General features: G+C 33.7%; 1 protein-coding gene across 1 annotated transcript in view; it reads left to right on the top strand.

Moving 5' to 3' along the window:
* The window catches only part of LOC150110347 (uncharacterized), a 227789-nt gene that overhangs the window by 127466 nt on the left and 85909 nt on the right, over positions 1-14414 (top strand). The window contains exons 15-17 of the mRNA XM_090396216.1: positions 5163-5234; positions 5783-5865; positions 12196-12357. Coding sequence (XP_090252342.1) covers positions 5163-5234; positions 5783-5865; positions 12196-12357 — 317 coding nt within the window. The remainder of the gene's footprint in view (positions 1-5162; positions 5235-5782; positions 5866-12195; positions 12358-14414) is intronic.

Below are 14414 nucleotides of genomic sequence, written 5' to 3'. Positions count from 1 at the left end.
TTGATCTTGTGCAAAACTCGATCATGAAATGAATTTTTCAAGCCGAAAAGTTTTCTGTTTTATAGTATAAATCAAGAAAATTAATTACTGCGTCTTGATATTACACTTCTAAATCAATAGACACATAAAATTCGCTTCCGATGTTCAACAAAGTCCTGCCGTTTAACCAATCTTCCCTAAAAGATGTATTTCAAAGTGCAAATGAGAGATATAATTTGAAATAATCGGAAAAAGAGCCATCAGCTAGATGCATTGTAGATAATTATAATTAGATCAAACATGTTGATGATGACTATTATAGTGCACCAATGAGAGAAAGTGCAAACGTGGTTTGATCCAATTCAATATTATCTTATATAACGTTGATAGTATGCTATCGGGATCGATAATACCTATTATATTACTAATGCTTCAATAACCAAAGTTATACATAACAAGAGTTTGGGCTTTGAACTATAAAGCAGTATTTCGTAGTAAACTTTGGTCAACGTTTGAGGTTAAATGTCTATTTGAAATGTTTGATTTTCGTGAAATTTTCAGATGATATGCAATGATAGATCACCCGTGTGCTAAGGGCTGCATACATTCATCACTTTGGGTGCGGAAAATGGGACAAGTAAAAAACTAATCTGCGCTCATCGTTATTGGTTCAATTCTTGTCAAGTTAATTGACTTAAAGGATTCAAGATAAAGGTCGCTCCAACTTTTCGGACAGCAATGGTTTGGAGAAGTAACTTATGATGACAGATTTTTAGTACAAATATTGTACATTGATTTTCTACGAATATGAAATAACGGATGTCATTCCGAAACCAAGAATATGCCAAACGAACAGTTCATCGCTATGTAAATCTTTGAGAACCTCATTTGCTGTTACCACAAGGTACTGCAGTAATGAGGCCTCTACTTTTTATGGATATGGATAAGAGGTCATAATCATATATGATTTCTTGAAATAGAAAGAATTAAGTGAACTAGTTAACGCTATGAAATTATCTGATAAAATATAAAGTAATCTAAACATATTATTAAGGAAGTAAAAATTCTAATTTTAGAAACAAAATCGTAGTTTCATACTCTTGGAATTTGTTAGTTTTATTTCAAAGAGAAAGGAAAGACTATGGCTTGTTTGTGGTGTCTTCAAACAAGCATAAAAGCGGTTTTCTTTCTTAATATTAATGAGAATCACTCCATACCTCTCACACTTGCAGTGAGTATGAAGGAGAATTTTGAAATATGTACAATAAATGAACGCAATTAAGTACAAAGGCTGGAATATTCGTAATATTATAAAAGCTGCATTACTTTTAAGTATGCAAGGCCAAAACGGCGAGAAAAGGGAGAGCATAAAATAGAAGCATAAGAAAAAGCAGATACTAAGAAAATGTTTTTACCACAGTAGTATATTAAAATAAATTTCACAATAAAGTTTGTTAAAGTGTTGCCATCTACATTTCCGTACCGAACTGTGCTATTTCCAAAACTTCCAAAAGCCAATCGTGAGGTAGAAATGTTTTTTTTTTTAATTTCAAATCAGTAAATTATTAAAAGGTGAAGGTTAGAAATGTCAGTAAAATGTAACTAGAATCCTGAAAATCGCTCATAAAGATATTGCTGAATGGTTTTCAGCAATGGTAAAACGGAAAGCTATGAAAAACTAGTTAGGCAACTTTAATAAAATATGTTAAAATAGAAATATTATTAAATATTGCTTCATCCTTACTAACGTCTTTCCTTAAAACTTTACGAGATGAATTGTTCCAATAATTAGGTTAAATGAACCATACTAAGAAAAATGGAATGTTAGCTGTAATTGGGAAACTGCTGTAGATAACCTCAAAGAGAGAGATAGAAGAAAAGACCTTCAAGAAGAAAAAAATACCTATAAGATTTTTTTTAAAAAACAACATTTTGTTTCTTTTTAACATTGCCTTTATTTTCCTACCCATTGTAAGAAAATAAAAGGAACACTATAATGCTTTTTCATCGTATATACAGTAGTATATGCACACACAATGTATCTATTTGAATATTGCCTCTTTCTACTCATTTTGTACGTAAAATCGTAAAATACAGTTCTTTCTAAGTGACTTGTTTCAATCATTGAAAAATACTCAGCGAAGCCTGTTTTAGTGTACACGTCTTGCACACTGGAAGAAAAACAAGTTCAAGTATTGAATTGTATCAACGGAAATACATAAAATGCACTTGTTTTGATACCAGTTACAAAATGTGGTTTGCAGTATTATTAAGGAGTCGACTAAGAATAAACTTAAACCAAAGTTAGTAAAAAAAGGTAACAAAAGTAAACTTCGGCTTTTTGCAATTTCAGAAGCTTACTTAAATATAAACTTTGAGTAAGAACTACCATGACATTTAACAGAAAATTCTGCTCACGATACATATTTGACGTTAAATAGTTTATGTTTATTTAGGGTTGCATTGGACTGCAAACTGTTTCATGTTGGTACTCATAAAACACGTCATACAAACAAGGTGAATACTTTCTTCATATCATCTTTGTAAGTTCTATATATTTAGGTTCTTTCATCAATAATAATTATTTATGAAAAAAATTAAAAACATAAAATTTCCAAACATGATGTGCTGAAGGAAGTATTTGGCTTCATGACATCAATAAATATTATTCATGAAAAATTCAGAAAAAAAAATCAGCTAAAGCCTTTTATTCCCGTCTAGGGAGTAGAGGAGGCCGTTTTAGCCCTATCTAACTAAAGTCTTAATCTTTGTATCAAAAACGGTTAAACGAAAGAATTATACCGAGCTTTCAAACATGAACTATAGTAGTGTCGAGTTCCTGACTGGCGGCCTTTGGCAAGAAATAAAATAGCTTCTAATGCTTTTATTTCCCAAAGGGCAAAGTCATTTAACCTTACCCATCTTTTTGAGAATAACAGGTAGACAGTCTCCACAATTCGCAAATCACAGAATAGCCTGCCTGACTGCCTGCGACTGTCACTGATATTAACTGGTATCCGGGGGAGAGTTAGTAGACAATGCCGCTCACCACCTCTTTGATCTTAACACTATATAATTTATTTTATGGAATAGTGCGAGTCTACGGTCGATTTTCTGAGTTTACGAGTTGAAAAACCTGAGTTCCCAGGAGAAAGGAAACCCCACAAACTTCTTGCGGTGCAAGAGATCGACTAAGTTTGGAACTGGTCAAAGAAATGACTTGAAAAATTCCTCTAGTTCGCAAATAGAAACGAACTAAGAATCTTGCTTCAGCTGGGGAAGGGAATGGAATCAAAAGGCTTGTATAGCTGTTTCCATTTGGCTACACAGACCACTTGAGCAGACAGTCGTCTTGACGGAAACCACCGGTTCAAAACGTACGGAAGCTTCGTTAAAGCCATGCCTATTTTTAAGTGATGAGATAACAAGACAGTTTCTGCGGAATGTCGGATTTTTTATTTTTAAGTGCAGATCACTTTTAAATGTTTAAAGGTGCAAATTATTTGCTTGAGCATGCTGTGTAGTAATATCCATAATTATAAACTTTTCATTTAATTATTAGTATGAGATATTCTAGAAAAGACAAACTTGCAAAACAGAAATTAGTTGAATAAAAGTCCAGATGATATATTTTAATAAAATCTGAAAGGAAGTAAGATATGAAATGTTTAAAAATATGAACTCAGTGCCAATTCAAGGATTCTGTTAAAGAATTCCATGTTGAAGAGACTAAAAAATTATATCATCTATATGCCAATCTACTCTAATATTAAATCTGATTCTATTTTAAAGATATTTTATAAATCAGTAAATAATATTTATTCTCCTAATTTAGATAAAGAAGTAATTCTGGCCATAAATTACATTAAAATTAAAAATAAAAATAAATTATCATATCACCAATTTAATCTTCTCAAAATATTGTAATTATGATACACAGAGGACAATTGGTCTGAGAAATCGTTGTGATTACTAATACCGACGTATTTATAAAGGATTAGTATAATAAAATATCCATTAATTACACAAAGAAAAAACTTTTAATCCGAACTATATCGTAATGAGCATTTCACTTAGCAAATGGATAATTATATGACACAAGAATGAGATAAAATTGAACGTGAGAAAGTGCGTTTTATTGCTTCAAGGACACCAGCAATATGATATCATAAAGCAGAGGAAAATTTTTACACCGCCATTTTTTTAATACAAACTTCATTCTTTGTTTATTTAAATGCTTGAATAAAATAAACAATAAAATAATTTAAAATTTTCTCAGTTTTTAGTAGAAATCACAATATATTCCATTCCTTTCCTACTTTTCCACTGAAATATATTAAAGTTATGTTATGCCGATTATTCCACATATTTGCACTTAGGGGTGTCTTATGAAGCTTACATCTGGTGATAAAATATGTCTATCGGAGGGACGGGTACTAGTGGGCCGCTGAGGTATATCCTTAATCAAATCAGGCGGCTCCAGAAAAGTGCGAGAAACACTCCCATGACTGTACTAAATTCAGATTCATAATAAACAAGAGCTAAAGAGTGCAAGAGATTTAACTGCTGATAATTAAGTATCATTGCTCATAATTATTAACACTTTGCACTTCTCACTTCACAATAATGCATGAGAATTTTTTATACGTGTTTCCATAGTTAGCCAGCCTGTTTGGCCGAGTGGTTAGCGTATCCGCTCTCAAGCCAAAAGGCAGCGGGTTCGAATCATGCCGTTGGCATGGATGTTTGTAGCTGTCTGTGAAAATACCAGTGGTGGTGGTGGTGATGGGGAGTAGATGGTGTTGGTGTAGATGATGCGATTCGCTGTAGTTGGTGGATTGTGAGTAGTGGAGAGAGAGAGAGTTGCAGAGTAGTTGTAGGCGTCCTCCCTCGATGAGTCTTTAGACTCCTTGGAAGTGTCAGATAATAATAAATAATAATAAAGTCAAGAGAAATGATTGAATGCACTACACAAATAAATAAGAGTGATATGTTCAACTTTCCCCATTGTTTAGAAGATAAAACATAAAAAATAAAAAGCAGCACACCACATTCTAGATTTATTGAAATATATAACTCGTTTTCATATTTATTTTAATCAATACTCGGTTGTTAATATAACAATCATTCTTTAACATCTTAGCTTCTTTCGCAACTAATAATGTTCTTTCTTTTCCTTGAAGAACCGAAATGTGAATTTAGAGATTGTTTAGACAAGGGATGGAGCTTTTACATCAAGACAGGAAACGCGACAAGTAAGTAAAAATTCTCCTAAAAGAATATTTTTCTTGTATTAAAATAAATGGAAAATAGAGTAATCGGTATATGAAACAAAATCAGACTTTATAGTGTATCTGAAATTTATATTAAGGTAATACACTCCAAAGTGTTTATGAAAATACATAAGTTAATATGGTAGAATACAAGTATCAGTTCCAATAAAACAGTACAACATATATATATATATATATAATTATATATATAATTATATATATAATTATATATATATATATATATATATATATTTCGCAGACTTACATCGAAATGTTTGTAGATCGAAAAGGAAAATCGCATCATCTTTGTAATAAATCATTTCCCTATTTAATTAGATGCTTACTGTGATTGTTCCTGTTCCCTCTCATTCATTATAATGTTCACTGAGTTGAGCGTTTAAAGGCAAGGAACATCCATAATAGTTTATTTTGAAATATTTATGACTCTAATCATATAAGCATGCCTTCAAAAATCTTTAATCGTTTTCTTGTAATATTTTTATCTGATATTTCCTTTCTTTCTGTTTTAGCTGATGGAAAACACCTTATACTAAATGGAAAGTCAGACGTTGTCATCAGAAGTCCATGGTTTCAATTTACCAAAAACATGAAAGTAAATATAACCTCTCCAAATATTTATTCTACTGTTTAATTAAAAGAGTTGAAGCATTTTAAAACTATTATATTCTTTTATTTTCACAATATTTGGCTCATGTTCTAACTTGGATTACTATTGAGAATAATGTATTAATATGTTGGTAATAGAATAGTTCTAGAATATTAATTACTCTAGTACAGTGTGGATGTAAATAATCGTGAAAATAAACATTTTACGCACAATGTATGAGATTTTAATGTAATTATGAAAATAAAGTAATGCTAGAGTCAGTCTTGAACCACAAGAACCTTTTTCAACTCATATATGTATTTCATAAGCGGCTAGAAGAGTGTAATCATGAGAAAATTCTTTGGGCCATGAAATCTGATGAGTGGATGTGGAAATACTTTACTGGATTATTATTATTATTATTATTGTGTGTGTGTGTGTGTGTGTGTGTGTGTGTGTGTGTGTGTGTGTGTGTGTGTGTGTGTGTGTGTGTGTGTGCGTGCGTGTGTGTGTGCGCGCGCGCGCGTGCGTGCGTGTGCGTGCGTGTGTGTGTGTGCGTGTGTGCGTGCGCGCGCGCGTGTGTGTGTGTGCGTGTGTGTGCGTGTGTGTGAAAGAGGGAGAGAGAGAGATTACATTTTTATTGTTTCTTTATTATTTGCTTGGGTCGTTTTATCTGGGAAATTTTTTGTCATTCGCAAAATACTGCATTCCGTTATGCCATGCTTTATTATTGGTGCGAAAAAAAGAAGAGTGTAAAAAAGAGAATGTACATGCACTAGGAGATGAAAGCTTCGCATTCGCAACCATTACCCCAACACAGATAGAACCCACTCTCTTCTCCATAAGTAGTACTGATCTTGCACTATTTCTCGGGCTCACTCTTCAAAAGATTCGGCAGAGAAAGTGGCAGCAAGATTTCTTGCTAACTTGTAGGGAAGACTCCCGATTCGTAACTATCAAGTTTGGTTTCGTGTACAATCTATTCTGTCGAACTGCGGAACCATTTACTGATTTGGCTCCCTATAGTATATATGGCATGTCTTTGAAGGGTGTTGTCACTGCACTGCATGTCAGGAAGTTGGAGGGTGACAGAAAGTGGAAACCCATCACAGTACACATTTTAGTCTTCCAGTCACACGGCGTGATGTTTCCTCACATTATGAGTAAATGTGCAACATTTAATCATATTGATCATGTGCTGCTGATCATTATCTCGTCAAAGATAAGTTTAAAAGTAGAACCTCAGTGAAGAAACAGAAAGAAACGAAAGAGTACTACCGCTTACCTTACAGTACCTTAATAGAGATAAAGGTAAAATTAATTTCCAACACAAAATTAAAGAAAAATTGGAGGTTGAAAATATAGATATAGAACAAGACAGAAGCTTGATATACATTAAAATGCCTTCTGAAAACTACAAAAAAAAAAAAAAAAAAGGAAACGCTCGGATACGAAAACCAGAAAAAGAGAGATTGGTTTGATGAAGAATGTACTGAAGCAAAAAAAAAGAAAGAACGCCTGCACGGAATTTACTGCAAGAGCAACTAGGATTAAAGAATGAAAATATAAAGAGCTGAGACGAAAGACAGATAAAACCGACGAGTCTTTGAACTGCTTGAAGATGTCACGAAATAATAAATAACTAAATAATAATAAACCTGAGATGATAGAAAGACTAGCCCTTAATGAGGTAATGCACACAATGGAACAAGAGTGATCTTAGACAAGCATATAACATAATTAAGGAAATTAAAAGATGGTATATTCCTGGGCTAGATAGATGCAGCGATAGACAAGGTAGGAATAAAAGAAAAAAAAAAAAAACAGATGGAGAGAATATGTATTACTGAACATTACTTCTTCAACTCAAAATGCTATACCAACAGTTACTGTAGAAGATGATTCTGTAAAGCTACCAAGCTAAACAAGAGCTTAGCTGTTTAGTACATTCATTCATTCATTCACGAACAATAAACCCCCAGGAATAGTTACACTGGTAACCAAAACCTAAGGTCAAACGCTATATCTGAATATTACAACAATCAACAATAGATTCAGACGAATCAGCTTCTGGCAATGTGTAGAACTGACGATTATGAATAGAAAGTGGAAACACATTCAAATTTTTGAATCGCGCTCGAATGGGTCAAGTGGTAGCATCCAACAGGATAAAAGGCACAAGCAAATAATTGTGTTTGAAGGAAGCTCTTTTCGTGAAGGAATAAAGTTGCAGACTGGGATGTGTTGTAATGTCGCAAAGACATCATATAGATGATTTCACTCCGGGAACAATTATTAAAAAGCTTAAAAGAGGTCGGAGAATTACTGATATTGCCAGAGTTTGACGTCTCACATAGCATTGTATCCAGGCTCTGGGCAGCGTTTCAAACCAGTGGAATGTGTTCCAGACTTTTGCTTTCGTTATAACAGAGTTTTCGTCATAACAGCAAAACACCACTGCAGGTCAGCTTGCTTGCAAGTCGGCTCCATTCAAGCACAGTTTCGCCAGAAGCTGTGCTTGAATGGAGCGTCCTTCCTTGCGTCCCTTTATTCACAGCTCGTCATAAAGCACGTTTTCAGTGATATTGATCTGGTGTGAAAGTGGTACTGCTTGCTATCGTGAGAATGATTATGAAAGGGATAGATACGGCGGTTAACTGGGGTCATGGTGTGAGGTGGCACAATGCTTAATGGACGCGCCGAGCTACAAGTGCTGTAAATAGGGACTATGACAGGTAAACGATATTGCAACGTAGTTCTTCAACGTCATGTTCGATTGTTCCTTGGTACTGTAGGCGAAAAATTCATTTTTATGGATAACAGTGCCACATCGCATCGTGCATGTGCAGTGCAGATATTTCTGGAGATTGGGATATTAATCGAATCGAGTGTTCAGCACGCTCCCCAGACCTCCATCCCATAGAAAGCGTTTGGTACGCAACAGAGAGGCCCATTGCTGCTCGAAATTCCTATCTAGAAAACAAATTCCTGAACCACTTGGTACTGAGCATGGTACGAAGTTGTGAGAGGCTGCATCGCAGTTATTTGTACACATTCTATTCTGAAATGTCTCTCCACATAGTTTTCTGTCGGCGCTGTACTTTACTGCCAAAAAATGTTATTAAATGTAATTTTTACGAAATTTATAACAGTAACAAATTTTTGTGCAATATAAATTATTAGTACTGGCAATAAATTTATATACATATTTCGCTGTAATCATGAAAACCTTTTTCATATACGAATAAAAATATAGTTCTTCCTTAGCCTTTGGACACCAGTGTAAAATACCTGCACAGTTGCCGAAAGCAGGAGGAAAGAAACCAGAAGACAAACTATACGAATTTATTTAACTGTATGGGAGACAGAGAAAATGAAAAAAAGAATGGAGGCGTTTGATCTAAAAGGAATGAAAAAAGAGTTAGCGGAAATTATAGCGGTATTTCTCTGTCATGTACAATACAAGAAATCAATTACCTCTATTTTGGAGAATAGATTAAATTCGTTCATGGGGAAGACAACTGATGTCTACCAAGCAGATTTTATTAAAGAAAAATCTACAACTGATAAAATACATGTAATTAAATAATTATTTGAGAAAGTTTGAAATTTGAGAGAAATATTCTTATGATATTTGCTGATTTCCAACAAGCATAGGAGAGCATTAATAGACAAAAATTTTATGAAATTATGATACAGTTTGGAATACCAGATAAACTAGTAAAAATTACAAAATTAAAAACAGAAAACTCAGAAGCACGGGATAAAATACAAAATTAATTTAACAGATCCCTTTCGATAGCAAATATAAACATTAATTCTGCTCTCCTAGTCCGAGTGGACAGAGCTTTCAATCAAGTCGTGGGCTTGATTCGAACTGTTGCCATAGATATTTCTGAATGTCTTGAGACGGTGGGTGAATTTAACTACTCATTATGTGGCCACACATTACATACTGGAAAGCTGATTTGAAGCAGTTCTCTCATTTTTATTTTCTATATTACCGCCATAATATTCGATAGATTTTAAATTTTGGAGATTCTCATAAAAATTCAGCAACATTAGATTTATTGAAATCTATTTTACAGAAATAACTATAAAGTCTTCATTTAGTATTAAATATTTATTAAAACAGAACCAGAACTGAAAATTTCTGGAAAGCCATGATGCTCCTAAAATTATTTTAAGTTGGAAAGAAAACACTAAGCTATTTTTGGAAGAATAAAATGCCCTTATGGAAAATTATTAAAAAAGGTAAACTTAAATGAGGTTTTAATTAAAGGATATTAATTATTTACATACCTGTGTGAAAATTTTGTAAGTAAACATAGTTAAAAACATTTTTCAAAAGACCTGATCAAAGTAGAGGTATTATACAATTAAAAGTGGTGACCAGAGAGAGTGCATAAATACATTCAGATAAACGAAAAACGTAAAACTAATGACAAAAAATAAATAACGAAAGAATCACCCACAAGATGATTTACGCAAATTTTGGATTTGAGGGAACTGAGGACAAAGGAAACGAATAAAATCCTGTTATATACACGGTAATCCAGCAACATACATGACGGGTGCTGGCCATTTCGTTAAAATGTCAGGCATGAAATGTGAATAGCAGAAAAGGACAGTGAACTAGCCACTTTTCTTTTTTTTTTTGTGAATTGTGCATTAGGAAGAGTTTTGGTTTGAGAGTAAGAGTGCTTTGAGAATATTAATGTAATTTATTTAGAGAGGATTAATGTAATTCATTTTGTTTAGTTGAAATGAGGGGGATAGTAAATAGAATATTTTTGTGTTTTTGGCACAGCGGGTGTTGGAAATCCGAATGTCGTACAACAGTTAGTTCGTCCTCCCAACACGTTTATCCCCTGAATGAAATTCACTGTTGAATGCGATTAGATCATCAGATGAGTACCAAAGTATACCGCATACATAGAATTGAAATGGTTACATTTCCCTCCTATCACCCTTACCAAAAATCTGTCATATTAAGACAATTCATTAAGTACTACAACTACTCATCTTCTCTCACAACTTTAAACTAAAAAATTATTATCTGAAAGAAATCTTTAGCTCTGGACAGTATCCCAAATAACTTCTAGATTTCACTATTCACTCATCCCCAAATCACATCTCTTCTTCTCAAAGTCAGATATCAAAACAGCATAAGTTTTAAAATTCCCTTCTATCCAAAACCTTTAAAATATTATAACACGAATATTCTAATATTTAAATTACAAAATTATCTTCTCCACTAGCAACAAACGACAAAATTTACTAAAGCATAGAACCGCAATAACTAATCCCGATATACTACTGTCCCATAAAGTAGTTCATGAGTTTAACTTCCAATCAGCATGCAATACTTTGTTATATTGGTTATACCATTCGTTCTGTTAAGTATTATCGAGAGGATTTTATTCCTAATACTGGACTAATTACTTTCAACTAGAAGGAAACATAAACTCAAACATATCAGTAACAATAAAAATCCCACTAACTTCTAGTTAGTGGGAATTTTATTGATATCCTTAGAATTTTATTGATATCCTTGTTGTTATCCTTATTGATATCCTAGTGATATCCTTGCATGAAAAACAATCTAAGAATATCCCTGAAATCGAAACGTTCACCATTATATTACCAAGAAAATGAATGCAAATTATGTTGTTCTGAATCAATAGCAATAAAAACCACCTGGTGTGCCATAAAAAAAAGACATTATTTGGTGACCCTCTCGTTGCAATTAAACAAAATAAATTACTCCCCCTATACTCTCAAACCAACCTAACTCCCGTATACTTCGAACAAACCAAACTTCTCCCAATACAATACGTTTCACACAAATAATCATGAAGCTGGCTTACAGGTCGCTTTCGGCTATTCACATCCGATGATGTTTTAAAGAAACGGCCAGCGCCCTTCATGCATGTTGATAGTTTATTGTGTATATAACAGATTTTATTCCTTTCTGTTCTTCGTTTTACGTTTATTTGAATGTGTTTCTTCTCTCAATTGTTTGTATATTGTGCTCGCCGCTTTTATTTACAAACCATCTCGGCACATCAAGTCTTTTGACAGGTGTTTACCATCTTTGTCTTCAAAAATTTCACAGAGGTATTTACATTAATATCCTTTAATAAAATCTCATTTAATTTTAATGATCAAACTATTTTTGATCATTAAATTAATGATCAAACTATTTTTAGAAATGGAGCACTCTCTTTGGTAACAAAGAGACTGCGCCATTTCTAAAAATAGCTTAACTTTTTCTTTCCAATTTACAGCCAGCATATATATTATATATAATATAAACTTCATAATTTCTTCTAGCTCTTTGTTTCTGGAGAAAAACAAAAGGCAGCTATAACACTTTTGGCACAAGTTTTTGACAGACAAGATACAACTACCAGAGAAATAGATATTGAAACCACTTCTCCACCTGAAGGATTCCTGATTGGAAAAGAACTGTCCTTTATTGACAAGGATGTTCAGGTACGTCCTGCTACATACTCCCTATTTGCTGTCATATTTAAATCTTTTAGAAAATGGACTTTTAAAATAATAATAACGTTAATGTGAATGTTTAATAGTCACTGTTAACCACCCAAACGGCCACTTGGATCAAATATATCAAAAATATACATTTCAAATGCATATTATTTCTATAATATCCAAAGGTTATATTCACTTCAATGGAAGTTTCGCATTCATTTAATTATGGACGTATATACACATCACGGCGGTCATATGTTGGTTAAGAGACTATAAAACACTCAAGTTACAAGTAGAAAACATTTTACTTGTTCGAAAGGCAACCCATTACATTGTGATAACAATGTTATTTTGAGTCGAGATCTACATGACGTGCATTGCAGTTCAATTATTCCAACATGGTTTTCTTCAAGGCATGTCACAAAAGAGCGTAAAGTATAGCTCGATGCATTGTGTTGTTGAAAGAAAAACAGTGTCTGTTTCTTGAAGCTCTCCCTATGGAGAAAACGTTACATTATGGAGAAATGTTGCGCTCCCGTAGGCGTTCATCTTGACAAGCACTACAAATGGTCCCCCTTCATTACATTTCCGCCACCAAATATACAGCAAACATTTGGGTGACTGTGTAACATAAAAAAGCCTCTTGTCACCATACTGGCAAAGGCGTTCCCAAGCAAGCATTCTCTGCAATCTCAAAATATTATTCGTCATTTCGTATAACAGACGTCTAATGCTCTGATACTTGCACAATTTTACGCTAGTGTAGTCTACGTTCTCTATGCTTCATATCTAGTTGGAGAATCTACTGTGCTTGGATCCACTATCAATCCTGTGGGATCTCTGAATTTCTGGTTGATCACGTTTATATCAGATTACGAAATGTCAGTTGCACTAATAGTATCCGGTTGTTTCTTACTGCTTACTTCGATGTTGTTGGTCGTTTCTTGGTTGCATGACACCACCACGACACCTGGATTGGCTGATATGTTGCCTATAGTTGATTTATAGCGATTCAGTCTTTTCATTGCTAAGAATGACTGGACCATTGATAACGTTTCTAAACCAATAAGTTATTCTCAACGTGCCATTGAAAGTGTACGCGTACAGAGTCGGATCTAGGAGAATAACTGTCTGCTTTGTATAGCTACGGTACATACTACATATCACGAGAGAGGTATGCATATCATAGGTTACACACACGTATGAAAGCCTATATATATATATATATTGTTCATGTGTGAAAGATCCAGAACTATTTCTTTGGATTCTATAATTCGTCTTTCAAATTCATCCTTGCATATATATAAATTGGTTGTGCGGTGCCAATCGACTTGGTGTTGACGTTCTTCGAGGTTAGAGTTGGCAGACAAAAGAACATGACTGGAAAGGACGCTGTCTCGTGTTCTACTGTAGGAGATGTCACGTTTATGTTCCTCAAGACGTAGTAAAACAGATTTATCTGTCTGGCCAAAATAAGGTCGACCGCATGTTGCAAATGACGTTATAAACACCAAGAAAATGCAGTTGGTTGTGGTATTTCAACCGTGGTATTTTGTGTTCTGATTTCAAATTTTGTCTTCGGATCGCAACTTAATCTCATAAGCATATCGAACGTAATATGAAAGCATATATATATATATATATATATATATATATATATATATATATATATATATATATATATATATATATATATATATATATATATATATATATATATATATATATATATATATATATAGAGAGAGAGAGAGAGAGAGAGAGAGAGAGAGAGAGAGAGAGAGAGAGAGAGAGAGAGAGAGAGAGAGAGAGAGAGAGGCAAGTGATGAAAAGGGTTCTGCATTTCCACCGTCAGACATCGGTGCGTTCGACCAACTAGAATTTGAGTGTATTCACAGTTGTGGAAGGTTGTAAGAAAATTATATTACTGTTATAGCGCTGATTTCCATGGCAAAGCTTCTATGCGATCCATATATCTTCCCAACAAAAGTATAATCTTCGGCTTCAGTCGTACATGGAGTTACGAATCACGATGTGCATTTCACAACTCAAATCAG

This window comes from Typopeltis vanoorti, chromosome 1 (genome assembly GCF_054136105.1).
Source record: "Typopeltis vanoorti isolate ZY-2024b chromosome 1, IOZ_Tvanoo_1.0, whole genome shotgun sequence".
NCBI lineage: Eukaryota > Metazoa > Arthropoda > Arachnida > Uropygi > Thelyphonidae > Typopeltis > Typopeltis vanoorti.
This window is presented reverse-complemented; position numbering and strand designations above follow the sequence as displayed.